Below are 19,458 nucleotides of genomic sequence, written 5' to 3'. Positions count from 1 at the left end.
AAATATGAGATAAATTCGAATTTGAGTAAATAAACCCCCTGACGCCTTCAATATGAGCTAGAAATATTGTTTTACATTGGCAGGATTTAAATCTCATTTTTTTTTAAACTCTGTTTTTTCAACATGGTTTTATTAGTTAATTAGACTTCTAATACCATACCATTGTTGTCATTGGACCACAATCTTTCAAACATGTGACATGAATAGCTAAGTTATGAAGATTTCCTTATTGTGATCCAAGTGTCCCAATAGGTTGGGGGTTATTTATTAAAACTTGAATTTATCTCATCTTTTTATTAAACCAACCTCATCCAAACTGTACCTTGTGTAAATAACCCCCCATTATATTCTAGGTTTAAATCTTTTTTTTTTTTCAGATTTTCATTATTACTTAATTAGACTAATAATACCACACCATTGTTCCATTAGACCATTGTCTTTCAAAAAGGTGTCATAAATGCCTAAATTGTCATGGTTTGTTCATGGCTATCCTAGTGCACCAATATGTTTTGCTCTAATAATTTGTCACACATTTTGTCTCTTATACAGCATGCTATTTCCAGATTCCTTTACTGTTGTGGTTAGTAGTAAGGTATTCTCTGGGACAGAAAAGGGAAAAAATCTGGGTCTGTGGCATTGAAAATGATCCTGTCTTATGCATATGGCAACACAAAAGCTGCAGTCCATGTTCACTGTGGCCATTTGCAGGCATAAAATAAAGCCTATGATACAATTTTATTATAAAGCAGAAATTATAACATTTAGAAAGCGGAACACAATATTGTAGCAGCTTTCCACTCATTGGAAAGCAAACCCTACCGGTGTAGAAATAAATGGTTGATCAGTTGTTGTTAAAGGGGTGTGCCAGGGATACCCACATCCTTTGAATAACCCTACCCCTTACTATGCTACCTGGACACTACAGAGAGAGGCACAACTCTTTGTACTTCATTTGGAAAGCGCAAAGAGTTGTGCCATAACGCTCCGGGTGCATTTCAAAGGTGGCATCATGGGCAAAAAAAGTGCACCGTGCAGCTTGCCTGCCCATAGTAAATGAACCCTTATACATAGTTTCAACTGTGATAAATTGATAATTTCCATGCAGCAAAAATGCTAGTGAGTATGTAGTTCCTATGCAGAAATCATATAAATGAAATGTGTTTATGTGCAAAACACAAGCCTTTTCTTGTAATAATGTTACAATTCCCAAAAATATCAAATAATCATTACTTATTTTGTGGCTGTTCTAACAGAGATGTTTTATCACATTCCAATTGTTTTACTGCTGATATTTTTTAGATTTATTTTTACGAAGGACAGACCTACATCATCGGGCATGAATATGTAATAGTCTAATAAATAAGTTATTTTGTACTCAAAAACCAAATTCATTCTCTCATCACAACCGATTCAATTATTTATAGTTCAAGCAGTAGATGTTATTGATACTTTGGGTCATGGTTATTTCAGACACAAATAAATCAATGGATATCTGTCTTGCTACTTGACCTGCTATTCACCTCCCGCCACACTTATAGCACTGTTAGCTAAAATAAATTTTCAGTCCTTTTGGAGCTGCCAAGCTACAATATTGTTCCAGCCAGTATACTTTAAAGTATCAGCAAAAAAATCTGTTTGCTATCTTAAATACCATATAGTTTTACGCTGGCTTTTACCTTGGGTCCTGTAAAACAACAGTGTTCAGCAGGATTTTCTGGCCCTCTTAGAAGTTAGCTGTCTTAAAGAAACACAAAAATAAGATGTACCTGTACAATGTTAAAGCATATGGATTCAGGACAGGGTATAGAATTGTTGCTGCATTGATGTATTTGAAAGGTAAAGAAGGAATGCTAATAGTAATGTAATGGTAAAAGATAATATTCGACTCCTACTGCAAAAAGATTAATACAATACATATCAAGTTGACTTTCTTATATATTAAAATGAAGAAAGATAAAAATGCCAGGGACAAGAGGTAGGGCATGAAATAACTAAATATATATATATATATATATATATATATATATATATATATATATATATATATATATATATATATATATATATATATACAGTCTAAGCTGATGCACGACATATCAACTGCCTGGGTGCTGGTTATATCTATATATAAAAGTACCAAAAAATGAACCGTATTCACAGGACTGTAGTGAAAAAAGATATTTGTTTATTGCAACGTTTCGGCTCCTAAACTGGAGCCATATTAAAGTGACGTGCTATAAGTTGACTTATAATTATCAATAATAATAAAGTGAACCTGTGCTATTTAAAAAGTACCATCATGTAATAAAGTTAATGCTGTTAATATAATTAAAAGTGTTTACATATCTGACTGTCGTCATCCTAGTGTACATTTAGGGGCATATTTATCAAGGGTTGAATTTCGAATTTCGAATTCAAAAAGACCAACCGAAATTAATTTGAAGTTTTTTTTTGGTCAAATAGGTCCGTTTTAGATCGAATAGGACTGTATTCGGCTGAATTGGAATAGTACGAATTGAAGGAATAGCACATTCGATCGAATTCTATTCAAAGTTTTTCCCAAAAAAACCTTTGATTTTTCAAAGTCCACCAATTGACTCCAAATAGGTTCTTGGCGATCCCCCATAGGCTAAAACAGCAATTCGGCAGGTTTTAGATGGCGAATGGCCGAAGTCGAATTTTTAAAGTGATGGTACATGATAAATTTCGATATTCGAATTTTCACATTTTTCGAATCAAATTTGGACTATTCCCTAGTCAAAGCACACAAAAAAATCTATATCTACATTCCTTCCTCGTGTTAAACCTGAAATGCAATCAATGGGCATACATTTAAAGGAGGAAGCTGGGTGTTTTGGCTAAAAGCCAATGTTTTGCCACCGTTTTTTTGGAGATGTTTTGTTTAGCAGTTTTTTAAGTTTCCTTTTTTGGTTTTGGGTCCAAAGCTGCTCTAATTGTAAAGCGGTGCATGCTGACTCTCTAATTTTACTGTCTGGTGGTTTTCCCACAACAGTCTACATGGACACTTTATAATGTACTGTAAATGACATTCCGAGATGTGCATGTAAGTCTATGTTGTATCGTATATGTCTTACCGTATGTGGCTGATAAAAAGTATTGCCTGTATTTAGGCAAAAGTCCCTAGTAGGACCAAAACATCAACCTACATTTTTACTTTTCTTTTTCATTACTATATATTTTTAATATTAAAAATAGGAAAAAGGAATATGATTCATGAATTGGTAAACATGATAAAAGCATAAATATATGAACACCTGTGTGATCTGACTCAATCACATAGAGGACATTCTGTGGTGACCTCTTTGCCTGAATTGCATTAATTTAGATTGGTTGATTTAGATCTCATGATGTCTCTCAAACAAACCTAAAGAGGGACACTAAGGGGCAGACTACTAAGCTCGAGTGAATGGTTCAAATTTCAAAAAGTTCGGATTTTCGAACTAAATTTTTGGGTACTTCGACCATCGAATAGGCTATATTCGACTTCGATTCAAACGATTCAAAGTAAAAATCGTTCGACCATTCGATAATCGAAGTACTGTCTCTTTAAGAAAAACTTTGACTTCATACTTCGCCAAATTAAAGCTACCGAAGTGCAATGTTAGCCTATGGGGACCTTCCACAGCACTTTTCTAAGATTTTTTTGTTCGAATAGAAATCCTTCGATCGATTGCTAAAAATCGTTCGAATCATTCGATTACGCTACGAATACAATAAAAATACCTCGACTTCGATATTCGAAGTCGAGGGATTTCAATTTGATGGTCGAATTTCGAGGGGTTTAACCCCTCGAAATTCAACCCTTGATAAATACCCCCCTAACAGTATAGAGAAAGGGGCAGGGAGTCTTCAACATCAACATTTTAAATCCTGAGCTGTTACAAATATGTGAAAGGTGTGGTTGACAAATTGTGTGAGATGGGGTGGCAGTTGATAGAAAAGAAGTTGACTAAAATGACATGGAAAAATTTATGTAAATGAGAGCAGATATATGTTTTTCCACACTCTCTTGTTAATTATCAGTTTAAGTTTATGAGTGAAGTTGTGAATATATTAAATTGTGTTGAAAAAATTGAATGCCAAATACACAGGGTTAATGAAATTAACTCTTTCTGATGGTTTCAATGGGTTTTTGACATCTTCTGGCCTAATAAGTTTTTAGGTGGTGTTTAATTGGACAAAGTGGTTGAATTTGATGTGTGTGCATCTTTTTTCAAAGACTATGTTTCTGTGTTACATGGAGAATAACATTTCATTGTGGGATGCATAGGGAAGCTTACCCTTCCTCCCAAAAATGTAACTGCTATATATTCAATAAATAAAATAAGTTCTCCATTGGGAAGCCTTCTACTCATAGCATCCCAAAAAAAATATGTCAACCATCTCCCTTTTTGGATGACTTAAGGACCTGCTTCAATTATATTTATGTATAAATGTAAATTTAAAACAAAATAATACTAGGCTATGATCTAATTGAAGTCACAAATATCTTCTTTTCCATTCCAATACATATTCGTATCAGGGCTCCAAGGAAAACTAATTTGAAACTTTTTATTTCTGACAACATTCTATAAGTATTTTAATTAGATTGCCACCAGCTTTTAATAGACCAGGGTATTTTTACTCAAAGTCCATTTTCAGTGGACAAGCCTTTTGGGGTTTTAATTAAGAAATATCATTCTAAGTTATTAAAGTTTGGGCTAATGAAGCTGGAATTGCAGTTTCAGTTAAAATGAATGCTGTTCTACATAAAAAGCATCTTTCAAGTGATACAAGCCCAAGATCAGATAATGGATCCCATACCTGTATGTAGAAAAAGTACAGATAAGTAGCAATCAGAAGTACTTTGTATGCTACTCATGGACCAGGGTCTGTACCCCAGTATACCTCCTCATCCATATATATATATATATATATATATATATATATATATATATATATATATATATATATATATATATATATATATATATATATATTTATTTTTTTATTTTTTATCCTGGCAAAAATATTTTTAGTATAGTTTTACAGCGAAACCTCAATTTTATACTCCCTAATTTTAGGCTTCTCTCATTTTACACCATTTTATATGATCCCACTAATATATAATATATGGGGGCCCACCACCATAAATTGTGTTTATGTAATGAAACAAAATTATATTTAAACAATTTTACAAGATGCATTGATTAAATTTTTAAATGATTTGAAATGAGATGAAACTTGAAATTAAATGAAACTTGTTTATAACTATAATTGCTTCTAAAAGCATTTGTTTATTTATATTCTCATCACTACTGCCATTGCCTTATCAACTTATTAAGACACAATTGTTTTAAGATTCATGGTCATTGAACAAAAGGCATAAAGAACAATGCTTTCAATTGCAACTACATTGGAAATGTGCAATTAATGTATTTATGGAAGGTACTTTTAAAAATAAATTTCTTTAATTCTTGCAAACAACTGTTTTGGAGTATATAAGTCATTTAAAGCATAAACAAGACATTTAAAAAATATTAAAATATACTGTACAATCATATAGAGACTATTCATTCAAACTAATATCTTTACAAACTGAGTAATTGTGTTATGACAATTTTCTCATTCTACAAAGCATATAATCTCTAGTATGAAGACTTATGTTTCAATTCTTTAAATCCCTTTGTTAGGAATATTGTCTTATTATACAGTGTCCTTATCTAAACTGAACACAATGTCTTTATATAAGGTTACTCGAATGAAACTCTGTAATTAGAAGGAAATATTCTAGAAATATTGTCTTTTGTTTGATAATTAATGTTGAAAAGTATTTTGTGGATAAGAAAATATAGCATAATTTACTCTACATCATGTCAATGAGAGAACGCATGCTGTCTAAGTGCAGAGACACTTGCTGCTATTTCTTCTTCAGGTGACTAATCTCCCCGAACTGCCTTCCCGCCAGCTAGAATATAGGATGGCACTTGAAGCATTTCATTTTCCGAAGTCACCCAAAGTTGCCTCTCGAGGAGGGCAACTACGGAAAGCTGAAGCAATTTGTCGCTGGGCGACTAATTTTTCCAAAATACCAGCATGTGTCTCTGCCCTAAAGGCAGAAATCTAGGCATGGTCACTGGGTTTCTAAAAAAGAGGCTTTTCATACTACTTCTTTGGGCGAGAAATCTTATGACTTGAAGAAAAGACTTTTTCAGTATAAAAGCCAATCATTTATTCGTGCAAAGTATATTTCTTTGTACACCAGTTTTTTAATCTAAGGGTTGTGCTTGTTATAAACTACGAAACTAGGGTGCAAACTGGAAATGTAACATCATCTGCCTATGAAACCACTTGTTACAGGGGTTCTCATTTTCCTCAAGTTTCTGACTTTGAATTCAAAGCTTTTACTCCTGGACTTGAAACTTCAATGTATAAAATTATTATTATTAATACTTCCCCACACCATCACTTTTTTTTATTAACCCTATCTACTGTAGCTTAAAAAACATTTTGTCCTTTTCATTTTTATGAAAGTATAATTTCATTTCAACACTTTTATTTTGGTGCATTCTCCTTTCTCTTGTACCTTTACTTTGGAGCCCAAGATCAGATAATGGATCCCATGTTTTAAGATTCATGGTCATTGAACAAAAGGCATAAAGAACAATGCTTTCAATTGCAACTACATTGGAAATGTGCAATTAATGTATTTATGGAAGGTACTTTTAAAAATAAATTTCTTTAATTCTTGCAAACAACTGTTTTGGAGTATATAAGTCATTTAAAGCATAAACAAGACATTTAAAAAATATTAAAATATACTGTACAATCATATAGAGACTATTCATTCAAACTAATATCTTTACAAACTGAGTAATTGTGTTATGACAATTTTCTCATTCTACAAAGCATATAATCTCTAGTATGAAGACTTATGTTTCAATTCTTTAAATCCCTTTGTTAGGAATATTGTCTTATTATACAGTGTCCTTATCTAAACTGAACACAATGTCTTTATATAAGGTTACTCGAATGAAACTCTGTAATTAGAAGGAAATATTCTAGAAATATTGTCTTTTGTTTGATAATTAATGTTGAAAAGTATTTTGTGGATAAGAAAATATAGCATAATTTACTCTACATCATGTCAATGAGAGAACGCATGCTGTCTAAGTGCAGAGACACTTGCTGCTATTTCTTCTTCAGGTGACTAATCTCCCCGAACTGCCTTCCCGCCAGCTAGAATATAGGATGGCACTTGAAGCATTTCATTTTCCGAAGTCACCCAAAGTTGCCTCTCGAGGAGGGCAACTACGGAAAGCTGAAGCAATTTGTCGCTGGGCGACTAATTTTTCCAAAATACCAGCATGTGTCTCTGCCCTAAAGGCAGAAATCTAGGCATGGTCACTGGGTTTCTAAAAAAGAGGCTTTTCATACTACTTCTTTGGGCGAGAAATCTTATGACTTGAAGAAAAGACTTTTTCAGTATAAAAGCCAATCATTTATTCGTGCAAAGTATATTTCTTTGTACACCAGTTTTTTAATCTAAGGGTTGTGCTTGTTATAAACTACGAAACTAGGGTGCAAACTGGAAATGTAACATCATCTGCCTATGAAACCACTTGTTACAGGGGTTCTCATTTTCCTCAAGTTTCTGACTTTGAATTCAAAGCTTTTACTCCTGGACTTGAAACTTCAATGTATAAAATTATTATTATTAATACTTCCCCACACCATCACTTTTTTTTATTAACCCTATCTACTGTAGCTTAAAAAACATTTTGTCCTTTTCATTTTTATGAAAGTATAATTTCATTTCAACACTTTTATTTTGGTGCATTCTCCTTTCTCTTGTACCTTTACTTTGGAGCCCATTTATTAAACCTCAAATTTATCTGGTTGAGGTTTTAAAGGGGAAAATTCGAATTTTTTGTTGAAAAAAAACCCCTCTAATTTTTATAGATTTGTTATACCACAAAGCTGCTAAAAATACTCCCGCTGAAACCTGTCGTGGTAATGTAAAAGTCAATGGCAGATGTCCCTTAAATTGTATCTTGACTTTGTCATAATCTGAAAAAGTCAAGTTTTTGCAGCAACAATTTTCAAGTTTTTGGAGCATCAGTCATACAATACAAATAGCTGCTTGATTTTGTTGCGACGTTGAATTTTCCAATATTTTTTTTGAGAAATATTCTTGAGAAATGACTTAAATGTGGAAGGGAGTTTGGTTGACTTTTGTTAATTTGATTAATTTGAGTTTTAGTAAATAACCCTCTTAATGTCATAGCTGTCCTAAGAAGTTTACATCTATTGTTTATATTATAAATATAAATCACTCTTAATTCATCAGGCAATAAATAATTAATAAATAAATAATTAATTATGGAGTTATATATTTTTATATTGTGGCATAAAATCACAATCTCCTTACAACCTCCTTTTAATATATAGAAGCATTTTTATGTCTGACTTTAATAAAATGCTGAATAAAAGCAAGCTTAATTTATATTATTAAACAAGTATGAAGCACATAGTGCAAATTTGTCCCATGTTAGTTTTAGCAATTTTGCTTATTATTTGGAAAACAGATGATAAGAATCACAAATGTTTTAGATATTCTCATAAAACTTGGAGTCACAGAAACTACTAAGGAATAAAAAAAACTATACAAAATTGTATAAGGGACAAATAATATTTATGAATATTCCTGTACAGCATTGTTCTGTATAGGACTATTTATAGCATTACAAGTAAGGGTCCAATTTCAAATGCCATCAAAATATTTTTATTACATTGTATTTTTAGCTAATAATTTTAGAAGGCAGGATTTCTTTTTGTTTGAGGGGTCCACAAACCAACAAATGATTTCACAATTCACCTGGATTTTCAACTAGCATTTAATCACCCTGTTGAATGGATCAGTTTGGTGCATGCTTGCAAGTTTTTGCTTTTAGTATGCCATGGTAAACAACAACAATTTTAACTTGCCTAACATCCAACTGATGTATAGGCTTATTTGTTTGGTAGTAAAATTATCACAAAAATTGCTATTGGAACATGAATAACATTTTATGAACAGGAATATAACAGGAACTATAACATTCTGCTAGGAAAAGTGGGGTTATTCAATAAATTTCCTTAAGAAAATCTATTCAAAGTTTGATAAACCTTGCCCTAAATCACAAATACCCCTATATTTCTAGCTGTAGTATTTTCAGGGTCACAGTCTGAAATAATTCACAGGTGTAAGGGTCAGAAGTTCAGAAAATGAGATAAAATTCCTGCATACAGTTATCACAGCCTTGATATTTGTATACTTTACAGTAAGGTATTTCTTATGTATTCTTATAGAAAGTGAATTTCACATGCATTTTTTATCATACATTTTTTGGCCAATATATACTAAAATTATAAAAATGCTCTGCAGAGCATGATTTCCTGCTGTTCTTGTTACTGATCCGGCACTCTAAGGGGTTTATTTACTAAACTCCGAATGCAAAAATCCCTGAAAAATTAGTAATTTGTTTAAATAAAATCAGACTTTTAAAAAATCAAAGATGTTTCAGAATTTATTAAACCCGAGGATGGAAAAGTCTGAATCAGAAAATCTGGCATCTCAGACCTGTTGAGGTTGCATATAAGTCAATGGGAGAAGTCCCAATGATTTTTTGATGTGCAAAGTTTTTTCGGGCAAAAAAGTTTAAGAGTTTCAAAGTGAAAAATCCAAAAAAAACTAGAAAATCAGATTTTTTTCCCGCAAAGCAAATTTTAAGTAAAATGGAATGATAAATAAGGAGTTTGTAGCAGAAAATGTTGAGTTAACATCAGACTTTGATAAATAACCCCCTAATTGTAGTGGCTCTCCCTCTGTTAAGGATGCAGATGAAAGTGTGAAATAATGGCAGCTAGATATAGGATGCAAATAAAACTAGAAATTATTGTCTTGTCATACACTTTTAGGCCTTTGTATTATTGCAGTCAAAACATCATCACACTAAGGTTATAGTGGTCATGGATTTTCCTTCAACCAAGACAAAATTTAGTAACAGATGTACAAAAAAAGTGTATCTTATTATTTTTTTTTTCGATCCTTAAAAAGATAATATATTTCATAGTCTACGAGGCAAACAACTATTTGCTCTCATGTTATTAACCATAAACAATTAATTCAGCTTGGGCAAGATTCATATTCAAATAATCAAATAAGGATGGATGGTTTGAAGGCCTTATCTTATCTAGCTCTGCCAGCTGAGGCGTGTATATGTATATGTAAAACAAAAAAATGATCATGCATTGTATTCAAGCTTACATGGATTATTGAAACAGCCTTTTGTTAACATAATTCGGGAAATATAACACAATATAACGTTATCTCAAGTATTTAATAAAGAAGATAAATGTCATATTTGTCCATTGACTACTCTAGTTTTTGGTAAAGATGAAAATTTAATTTTCCTTATTGTAGCAGTTATTTTTGTTTTTGTGCTAGATTTATGTGTTTAAAATTAAAAAAATTTATGAATAAAAATGTACTCATCCTTTTCCTAAACTGCAAAAATTGTCTAAATTAACTATTGACTTTATAGAGTGTATGTTGAGTTTTGTATTCTAGTATACTCACAGACAGCATCAGCCAAAGTATTCTTTGGTTTAAAAATGCCTTTATTGGAACATGGGCTCTGGAACAAGCTTGATAAAATACTCATGGTGGTCTGAAACATTGCTAAATATCTGGGTCAGAGTCCATGTTCCAATAAAGGCGTTTTAAACCAAAGAACCCTGTGGCTGGTGCTTTCTGTGAGTATACTGGTTCAAGAGAACAGTGTGAAGTGGACATTAGATGACTTGCACCAAATTAAGGCTAAAGCTGAATTCATGGAGCGTGCTGACTAAACTACTTGCTGAGTTCTGTATTCTGCCATATTAATTGTTATTTAGTATTTTAGGGACTTACAGTATTTGTCCTAAAAATATTAAACAGGGCACTGTGCACAATTTTTAAACAGATTTTGTGTACCGGTTTATTTATGACATTTTTAGGTCCGAAATCTAGCAGGTGACATCATTTTTAAAGCCATGCATATTTAAATTTTCTCTAAGCACAATTCTGAGGCATTAGCCAGTTTAATAATAGTTTTTGTATATATATATTTATATATTTTCAGCGATGCATACAAATGAATCTACTCATAGAAATTCTTGCAGACAGATGGAATTATTTAATCATGAAAAGAAATCTGGCTGCAGAATTCTACTGAAAATACATAAATTGGACAAAAATGACAGAAGTGCATGGAATAGATTTATGAATTAATCCTCCCCCTCCAACAAATACATACTTTTTTATGCAAAAAAAAAAACAGGAACTGGAATTGGAGCTTGGTTATTCATTTTTTTCTCTTTGCAATAATTTTTTTCTCTTTTTAAACAAATGTGATATATATGGATGGGCGAATTTTTTCGACTTGTTTGCCGCGGAAATGATGCCCATAGACTTGTATGGTGTTGCGTGTCCAAAAAAAAATTACGTTCGTCAAAAAATTTTTCAATAGGGGCAGCAGCACCCAATTTGAAACTGAAATCAGGATGAACCGAGAGGTGCTGAGTACCACTATACAGAAGTGCAAAAAGCGCATTTGGACTCAAGTACCTTTAAAGAAAGTGGTTTTAGATGCAACTTGTTGCGGAGAAATGTGCAAGTTGCCCTCTAGATCTGTGGATAAAAAAATGAACCCTAATGTGTGGCTTATTTTGATGGTAGAAATTTTGTCCACTGACTATTTCTATGGGAGTTTTAGCTTACTTGTTTGCTTCATTGGAAAGTAAATCCCTTGTACTTTTTCATACAGGGTGTATTTTTTAGCTACTGTAATAAAGATATCATTTTTTATGACCCCAGTGAAGCTCAACAGAATGTTAGAAAGGCAAAAATACCTTGCAGCTATCAATATAACTGAGCCTATCTTTGAAAGTGTACAGTAAATAAATTAACAAATAAAAAGGGGCCGATTCACTAACTTCGTGTGAAGGATTCGAAGGTAAAAAACTGCGAATTTCAAAGTTTTTTTGGGGCTACTTCGACTATCGAATGGGCTTCTTCGAACTTCGACTACGACTATGACTTAGAATCGAACTATTCGAAGTAAAAATCGTTCGACTATTCGACCATTCGATAGTCGAAGTACTGTCTCTTTAAAAAAAACTTTGACCCCCTAGTTCGCCATCTAAAAGCTACTCAAGTCAATGTTAGCCTATGGGGAAGGTCCCCATAGGCTTGGCTAACTTTTTTTGATCAAAGGATATTCCTTCGATCGTTGGATTAAAATCCTTCGAATCGTTCGAATCGAAGGATTTTATTATTCGATCGAAGGAATTATCCTTTGATCGTTCGATCGAACTATCTGCGCTAAATCCTTCTATTTCGATATTTGAAGTCGAAGGATTTTAATTCCTAGTCGAATATCGAGGGTTAATTAACCCTCGATATTCGACCCATAGTGAATCGGCCCCAAAGTGTGTGTGTGTATATATATATATATATATATATATATATATATATATATATATATATATATATATATATATATATATATATATATATATATATATATATATATATATATATATATATATATATATAAATATATACTGTATATACATACACACACACACAACAAAAATAGCTTCTTTGGATTTAGTGAAAAATAAAATCTTTCTACTTTTTTAATTGTTGCAGCACAGATGCAAAATGTAATGTACAGGGAAATAACTTATTTCTTTAGCCAACTTCTTACATTTTTATTAATACTGTAATGCATTAGGGATTTTTGTTCCTTATATCCCTGTTTGTTATGTGTAACATTTCTTTATAGTGAAATTCTCTGTGCAGTAGTTACCAAACTCTTTACTGCTGTAGCATCATATGTGCATCTACCATTCAACATAATCTTTATGCGTTGTGCCTATTTTCTTTTACAGGGCTATGCAGAAAAGGGTAAAAGCATAGCAAATGCTCTTGAAGACCTGAAGGCCAATTTCTATTGTGAATTGTGCGACAAGCAATACCACAAACACAAGGAATTTGATAACCATATCAATTCATATGATCATGCGCACAAACAGGTAAGATAAATGAATTTCCTTTTTTGCAGATGTCAGCAAAGTGGCAAATAAGGCAAAATAAGAGAAATACGCCAAATATAACAGACACAAAAAATAAAATTATAAATCTGATAAATAAACCCACAAAATATTGTAAAAGTATCACTAAAAAAGGATATATAAGTGTGGGATCTGTTATCCGAAAACCCATTATTTAGAAAGCTCTGAATTACGGAAAGGCTGTCTCTCATAGACTCCATTTTATCCAAAAAAATAAGAAAGACATAAGCCAAATATAACAAACACCAAAAATAAAATTATTAATCTGATAAATAAGAGCACTAAGGGGAGCAAGAGCATGCCCATTAGTTCTCATCTAACAAGCTATGGTGCAAGGATCAGACCACAGTCATCTCCTGACTCACCCTAAATTATGCTTCTGAATCGGTAGTGGGTGGGAGAGGAGACGCCTACATTTCTCCCCTCTCCTATCTCTCTTGAATATAGCTTTTATTAACAAAGTCAATGCTATGGCCGTTGGGGCAGACTAGGGAGTGGCTCAGTGCTTAGAGGATCATTAACTACCACTAGTAATGGTAAAAAAGGGACGATTTGGACTGATAGGGGAATTAAAGGGCATGTAAAGTCTGAAATAGAATAAGGCTAGAAATGCTGTATTTTGTATACTAAATATAAACATGATCTTACTGCACCACAAGCCTAATCAAACAAATAATTTATGCTTTTAAAGTTGGCTACAGGGGGTCACCATCTTATAACTTTGTTAAACATCTTTGCAAGACTAAGACTGTGCACATGCTCAATGTGGTCTGAGCTGCTTAGGGATTGTCATAAACAAAGCTGCTTGAGTTCTGCATGGCTGGGAAGTAAGGCGGGGGCTCCCCCTGCTGTTCATAAGTATGATTGTTTCCCTGCTCAGCAGTTAGGGACCATCTGACAATTCCTATCCACAGTAGTAAATGAAGGGAGAATTTCACTGCATACAGTTAGGTTTCTTATAAAAACAGTACACATTTTTTAATTAAAGTATATTGGAGATAGGTTTCTTTTTCATTAAAGAAAGTAAAAATGGGATTTTATTTTTTTGCCTTTACATGCCCTTTAAGTGGGAAAGCGAGGAATGTGGCGAGGAGAGTGAGTGCGGAATGTGGCTCATGTGGGAGGAAGAGGACAATGAATGGGGTGTGAGTGGGTTAAATGGGAGAGATGAGTGATTAGTGTTGGAATGAATGGGACATGTGGATAAGCACCTGGGTTAGAGAGGGGGGGGAGCAGACAGACTGCAGATGGCCTAGGGGTGTTCGAAATAGAAATCCGGGCCTCGGTCTTTGGCGTTAATGCAATACTTCTTGCTATTTAAACACTTTAATGGCTTTTTTATATTGTGTTTATGAAATCACCAGAGTGATCCATATGTAGATGGAGCTTTATAAATAGAAACACACCTACAAACAAAACACCGACCTTTATGCCACCCACATCAACATTCTGTTTTCTTGCAACAGCTAATCTCCGGTTGTAAAATTCATTAGAACTTCAACAATGTTTTTAATATTAACCATTGCCTACTTTCTCGTCTACTTCTAGATTTCCATTTTTTGTATCAGGCTACTTATACTTAGTGTAAATATATGCCAGATATTCAGCCAAGTCCTTCATTTATAGTGCAGCATAATTCCCACTCAAGCCAAGTTGTTTAGCTTTCTTTCAATATAAAAAGGAAGCACAACCTAATAAAACCCATCTAGAGAGAGGCTAAGTATAATATACAATATTTTTCTTCTGACATCAATATCAGAAAATGTGTTTTATTTGCTGTTTTAAAAGCTATTGGTTAAATATGTATTTTTGAAAACAGGAAAACGTTATTTCTCCTGATGATGCATAACACTTTTAATTTTAATACTTGAAACTTAGGCACAATGCTACAGAAAACAGGGACTAAGATTAAAAATGAAGACTGCACTAAACCAACTTTAAACCTTGAAAGAATTAGTGTTCACATTCCATCTGCCCAAGTAGCTTAGTTAGAATGTCTAAGTAATTTTGGACATGATCTTATGTCACATATACAGTATACACTTAGGGGGTTATTTATTAAGCTCTGAATACCCGAAATCCCAAAAATTCTGATTTTTCTGACCTTAAAAAAAAATCTGAATTTTTCAGGATTTATAAAAGTCTGATGGTATGAAAACTCCGAATCCAAAAACCAAGCAACTCAAAGCTCTTGGGGTCCTGTATTAGTCAATGGGGAAGGTCCCAGTATCTGTGCTGCTGTCAGTACCGATATGCGATGATTTTGGGGATTTTGGGCCAAAAAGTCAGAAAAGTCCGAAAAATTTGTGTTTTTTGAGGAAAAGCCTGAAAACTTCTGACTTTTTGGGCAAAGGTCCGAAGTTTGCCCGAACCTATTTTTTTTGAATGATAAATAAGGTCCATTTGGGAATACAGAGTTGCTCATATTTTTATCTTAGAAATAATGAGATAAATTCGGAGCTTGATAAATAACACCCTAAGTCTCAATTATGAATCCTGAGAGACATAATTTATTTAGCACATTTTCTTAATCAGTATTTACTATAAAATTGTTATTGGTTAAAATAGCACAGTATTCCAGAGACAATGCCTTCAACTGGTTGCTCTCTGTCCATCTTGATCAAGCATTTCCACCCTATGGACTTCAAGTTGTTGAAGAAAATAACCTTCACCGACTACCGCTGAGCCTTGTGAACTTTTGTCCACAGGCTGAAAATGGTTTGAAGTAATGTGGATAGGTATCCACATATCTGTTTAGGGCAACCCTTATCTATTGCCCTGGACAATCACTGCTAATAAATGCTTGGAGTATATAGTACGAATTATTTATTTAAGGCTAACAGTACGGTCTACAAATTTAACCTTTGGTGAGATGGCATTTTGCATCTTTATTTTCTCAGCAGTCTGAATAAAATATATGGCATTGTTTTCTCTTGGAATGCATGGAGTGAAAAAAATATTTTCAGAAAACCTGGGTTCCAATTGATATGTTTTCTATTTCTACTGCTTTACTCATCAATAGCTTAATTTCATTAATCAGTAAAATCTTCTGCCTGCAGATATTTCTTTTCTTAAAGAAGGCTTTTATTAAGCCCTTGGCTTGCTATACAAATTTGAACTTTGGAGTGTGTATAAATATAATTAGATTACGTCTCATGCAGATAAACTATTAAATTGCAAATATCAATTGCTGGAAGAAAAAATGTTATTTGAAATTACTTTGAATCTGAAATTGAACTAAATACTATATATAAGCTTGAAATTGCAATCAAAATATTGCCAGCTGAAAATTGAAGTACTTGATATTTTCTCTATATCCACAATTATTTATATTTAACTCATTGCGAAAAACACACATTAAAGTGTAAATGAGAAAGCATCTTAATAACAATTAGGGGCATATTTATTAAAGGTCGAATTTCGAATTTGAAAAACTTTGAAATTCGAATTAAAAAAGACCAACCAAAATTAAGTCAAAGTTTTTTTATGGCGAATAGGCCTGTTTTCGATCGAATAGGTCCGTATTTGGCCGAATTCGAATCGTACAAATTGAAGTAATAAAAACATTCGATTGAATTTGAATCAAAGTCCACCAATTGACTCCAAATAGGTTATAGGAGGTTTTTGCTAAAACAGCAATTTGACAGGTTTTAGATGGCGAATGGTCGAAGTCCAAATTTTTAAAGAGACAGTACATGATAAATTTCGATATTCAAATTTTTGATTATTTTTTCAAATTTGAATCAAATTTTAACTAATCCCTAGTCGAAGTACACAAAAAATAGCTCGAAATTTGAATTTTTTGAATTCGAAAACTCACCTCGACCTTTGATAAATCTGCCCCTAATTGTTACTAGAGTATGAGAAATCAGTTCATACAGATCGATCTGTGACTTTCTATGTGCTGTTTTGATGTTGCTTATGATTGATTCATACCTTTGCATAATTCAAATTAATCAGAATTTTGTAATGTGACATTATAACAGCAATCTGCAATTTGCATTACTCATGATTTCGTAAAATATAATAGCAATTTTCTAGTATATTTCTTGGTTCACACTGGCCTCTATTATCTTAAATTGTGATCTGTCAGGTAGACTCAGACAAAATAGCAGTCAGCAGTCTAAAATCCCTTTGTTTTTTTTTAACAGAAGAGGAGAAATGAGAATAAATAATTTCTAGAAATAAATCTAGAAAAATTCAAAATAATTCTATATATAAAAAGGTCACTTGAATAACATATATCTATAAAGTATATCTATAAATTTAAAGGGCATGTAAAGGCCAAAAAATAAAATCCCATTTTTACTTTCTTTAATGAAAAAGAAACCTATCTCCAATATACTTTAATTAAAAAATGTGTACCGTTTTTATAAGAAACCTGACTGTATGCAGAGAAATTCTCCCTTCATTTACTGCTGTGGATAGGAATTGTCAGACGGTCCCTAACTGCTGAGCAGGGAAACAATCATACTAATGAACAGCAGGGGGAGCCCCCGCCTTACTTCCCAGCCATGCAGAACTCAAGCAGCTTTGTTTATGACAATCCCTAAGCAGCCCAGACCTTACTGAGCATGTGCTCAGTCTTAGCCTTGCAAAGATGTTCAACAAAGTTAAAGATGGTGACCGCCTGTAGCCAACTTAAAGCATAAATCATTTGTTTGATTAGGCTTGTGGTGCAGTAAGTTCATGTTTATATTTAGTATACAAAATACAGCATTTCTAACCTTATTCTATTTTAGACATGCCCTTTAATGGCTTATGAACTATTAAATTAGATGGATTTAAAAAGTGAAATGCTTCATGAAAAAAAAGCTCTAATTTCACACATTGAAATATCTGACCCTAGACTTATCATATCTGCCCAATAATATTTTCTTTGGAATACAAGCCTTCTAGACATAAAATTACATTAGTACCTTGAAATGTTCCATTTTTTTCCTGTGCTTTCCACAAAACATTCTACAAGAATTATGAAGGGTCATCCACATGTTTTGGTGAATTAAGCCATCCGCCAACATTTTGTTTCTCAAAAATTCACATATAACATAACATCTAAAAATTTTAAATTTATTTAACTGTTGCCAGGTAAAAATAAAAATTGCTCAAATGCCACTGTGTTCAGCTTGGTGACTAGTTATATCTCCAGGCATTGCTCTCCAGATTTAAATGTCAGCTAATATAACTGTTTATTTTCAACCTGCTAGCCTGAGTTGCCCGATCTGCTTTCTCTTGGGCTGATGCACCTGCTGCAAACTAATGACTTGGATGCACTGTTAAAGTGGAGAGCTAAGCAAATTAATGATCCTAACTCTTCATAGTAAAGTGTGTGTTGCATAGAATAATGAGATTCCCTTAATCAGTGGCACACATGAAAGCACTAACAGAAACTGACGAGTGCTTCTTTCAAATGAAATACTAGATAAGGCAAATATGCCATTAACTGTTACATGCTATGAAATTGCATTCAGTACTGTTAAAATGCAATACTAATTAATATGTAAATGGACTATTTAACCTCTTTTAAAGTGACCCATGGGAGACTTAATTTCATAGTTGTTAATAGTTGGTAATGCTCTTTCAGTTCTTGTAAGACAATTGTTTTACATTTCATTTTCAAAAGAATTCAAGATACACTATCAGATGTACAATTTATTGTGTGAAAATGATAAGATACGTGTCCAGGAGGGAGAATAATAATAAAGTCATTTTCCTTTTGATTCAGTGGAATGCACATTTAAGGACTGTTCTATGCTTCAGAGGAATATGTATGAAATGTTTCTCATTTCTCATTCAAAGGAGGAAAAAAATGTAAGGAAGTGTTGATTAAAATAGATTTTTAAAACCACTTTTTTTGGTGGTCGAGGCTTCTAGGGGGAGGTTTTAGAGATTTATCATATCCCTAAAGTTGCTAAAAATCTGAATCCAAAAATACCTTATCTCAAGCCTGTTGATTTCATAAAGAAGTCAGTGGCAGATGTCCGGAAGTTGTTGCCCAAAATTGACAGTTTTGATGAAATACTCCATTTTCTAGAATGTTATCTCCCACATAGCATAAGGTACAAAGAAAAAATTTCCTAAATTTGAATGCCAGGGGTACACTGAACAGTTTGATGCCCATTGTGCATAGGATTAACAAAGTATCTTGTACTTAGAGACCAATTAAGTTACCCTTTATATATCCCAGATTTCAGAGACCCACAGATGGATATATGGCAGACAAAATTTCCATGGGCAAAAGCAAGTAACAGAACAAAGTGAAATGCAATAAAATCACTAAAATCCAATAAAACCACT

At 32.9% G+C, this 19,458-nt stretch overlaps 1 protein-coding gene across 1 annotated transcript in view; it reads left to right on the top strand.

Annotated features, from left to right (window-relative positions):
* Window positions 1-19,458, top strand: part of LOC108718826 (zinc finger protein 804B) — a 254,430-nt gene that overhangs the window by 212,522 nt on the left and 22,450 nt on the right. Inside the window, exon 2 of the mRNA XM_018267302.2 lies at window positions 12,979-13,122. Coding sequence (XP_018122791.2) covers window positions 12,979-13,122 — 144 coding nt within the window. The remainder of the gene's footprint in view (window positions 1-12,978; window positions 13,123-19,458) is intronic.

Source organism: Xenopus laevis, chromosome 6L (genome assembly GCF_017654675.1).
Source record: "Xenopus laevis strain J_2021 chromosome 6L, Xenopus_laevis_v10.1, whole genome shotgun sequence".
NCBI classification, from domain to species: Eukaryota; Metazoa; Chordata; class Amphibia; order Anura; family Pipidae; genus Xenopus; species Xenopus laevis.
The sequence above is the reverse complement of the archived record's forward strand: the minus strand, read 5'-3'. Positions and strand labels throughout refer to the sequence as shown.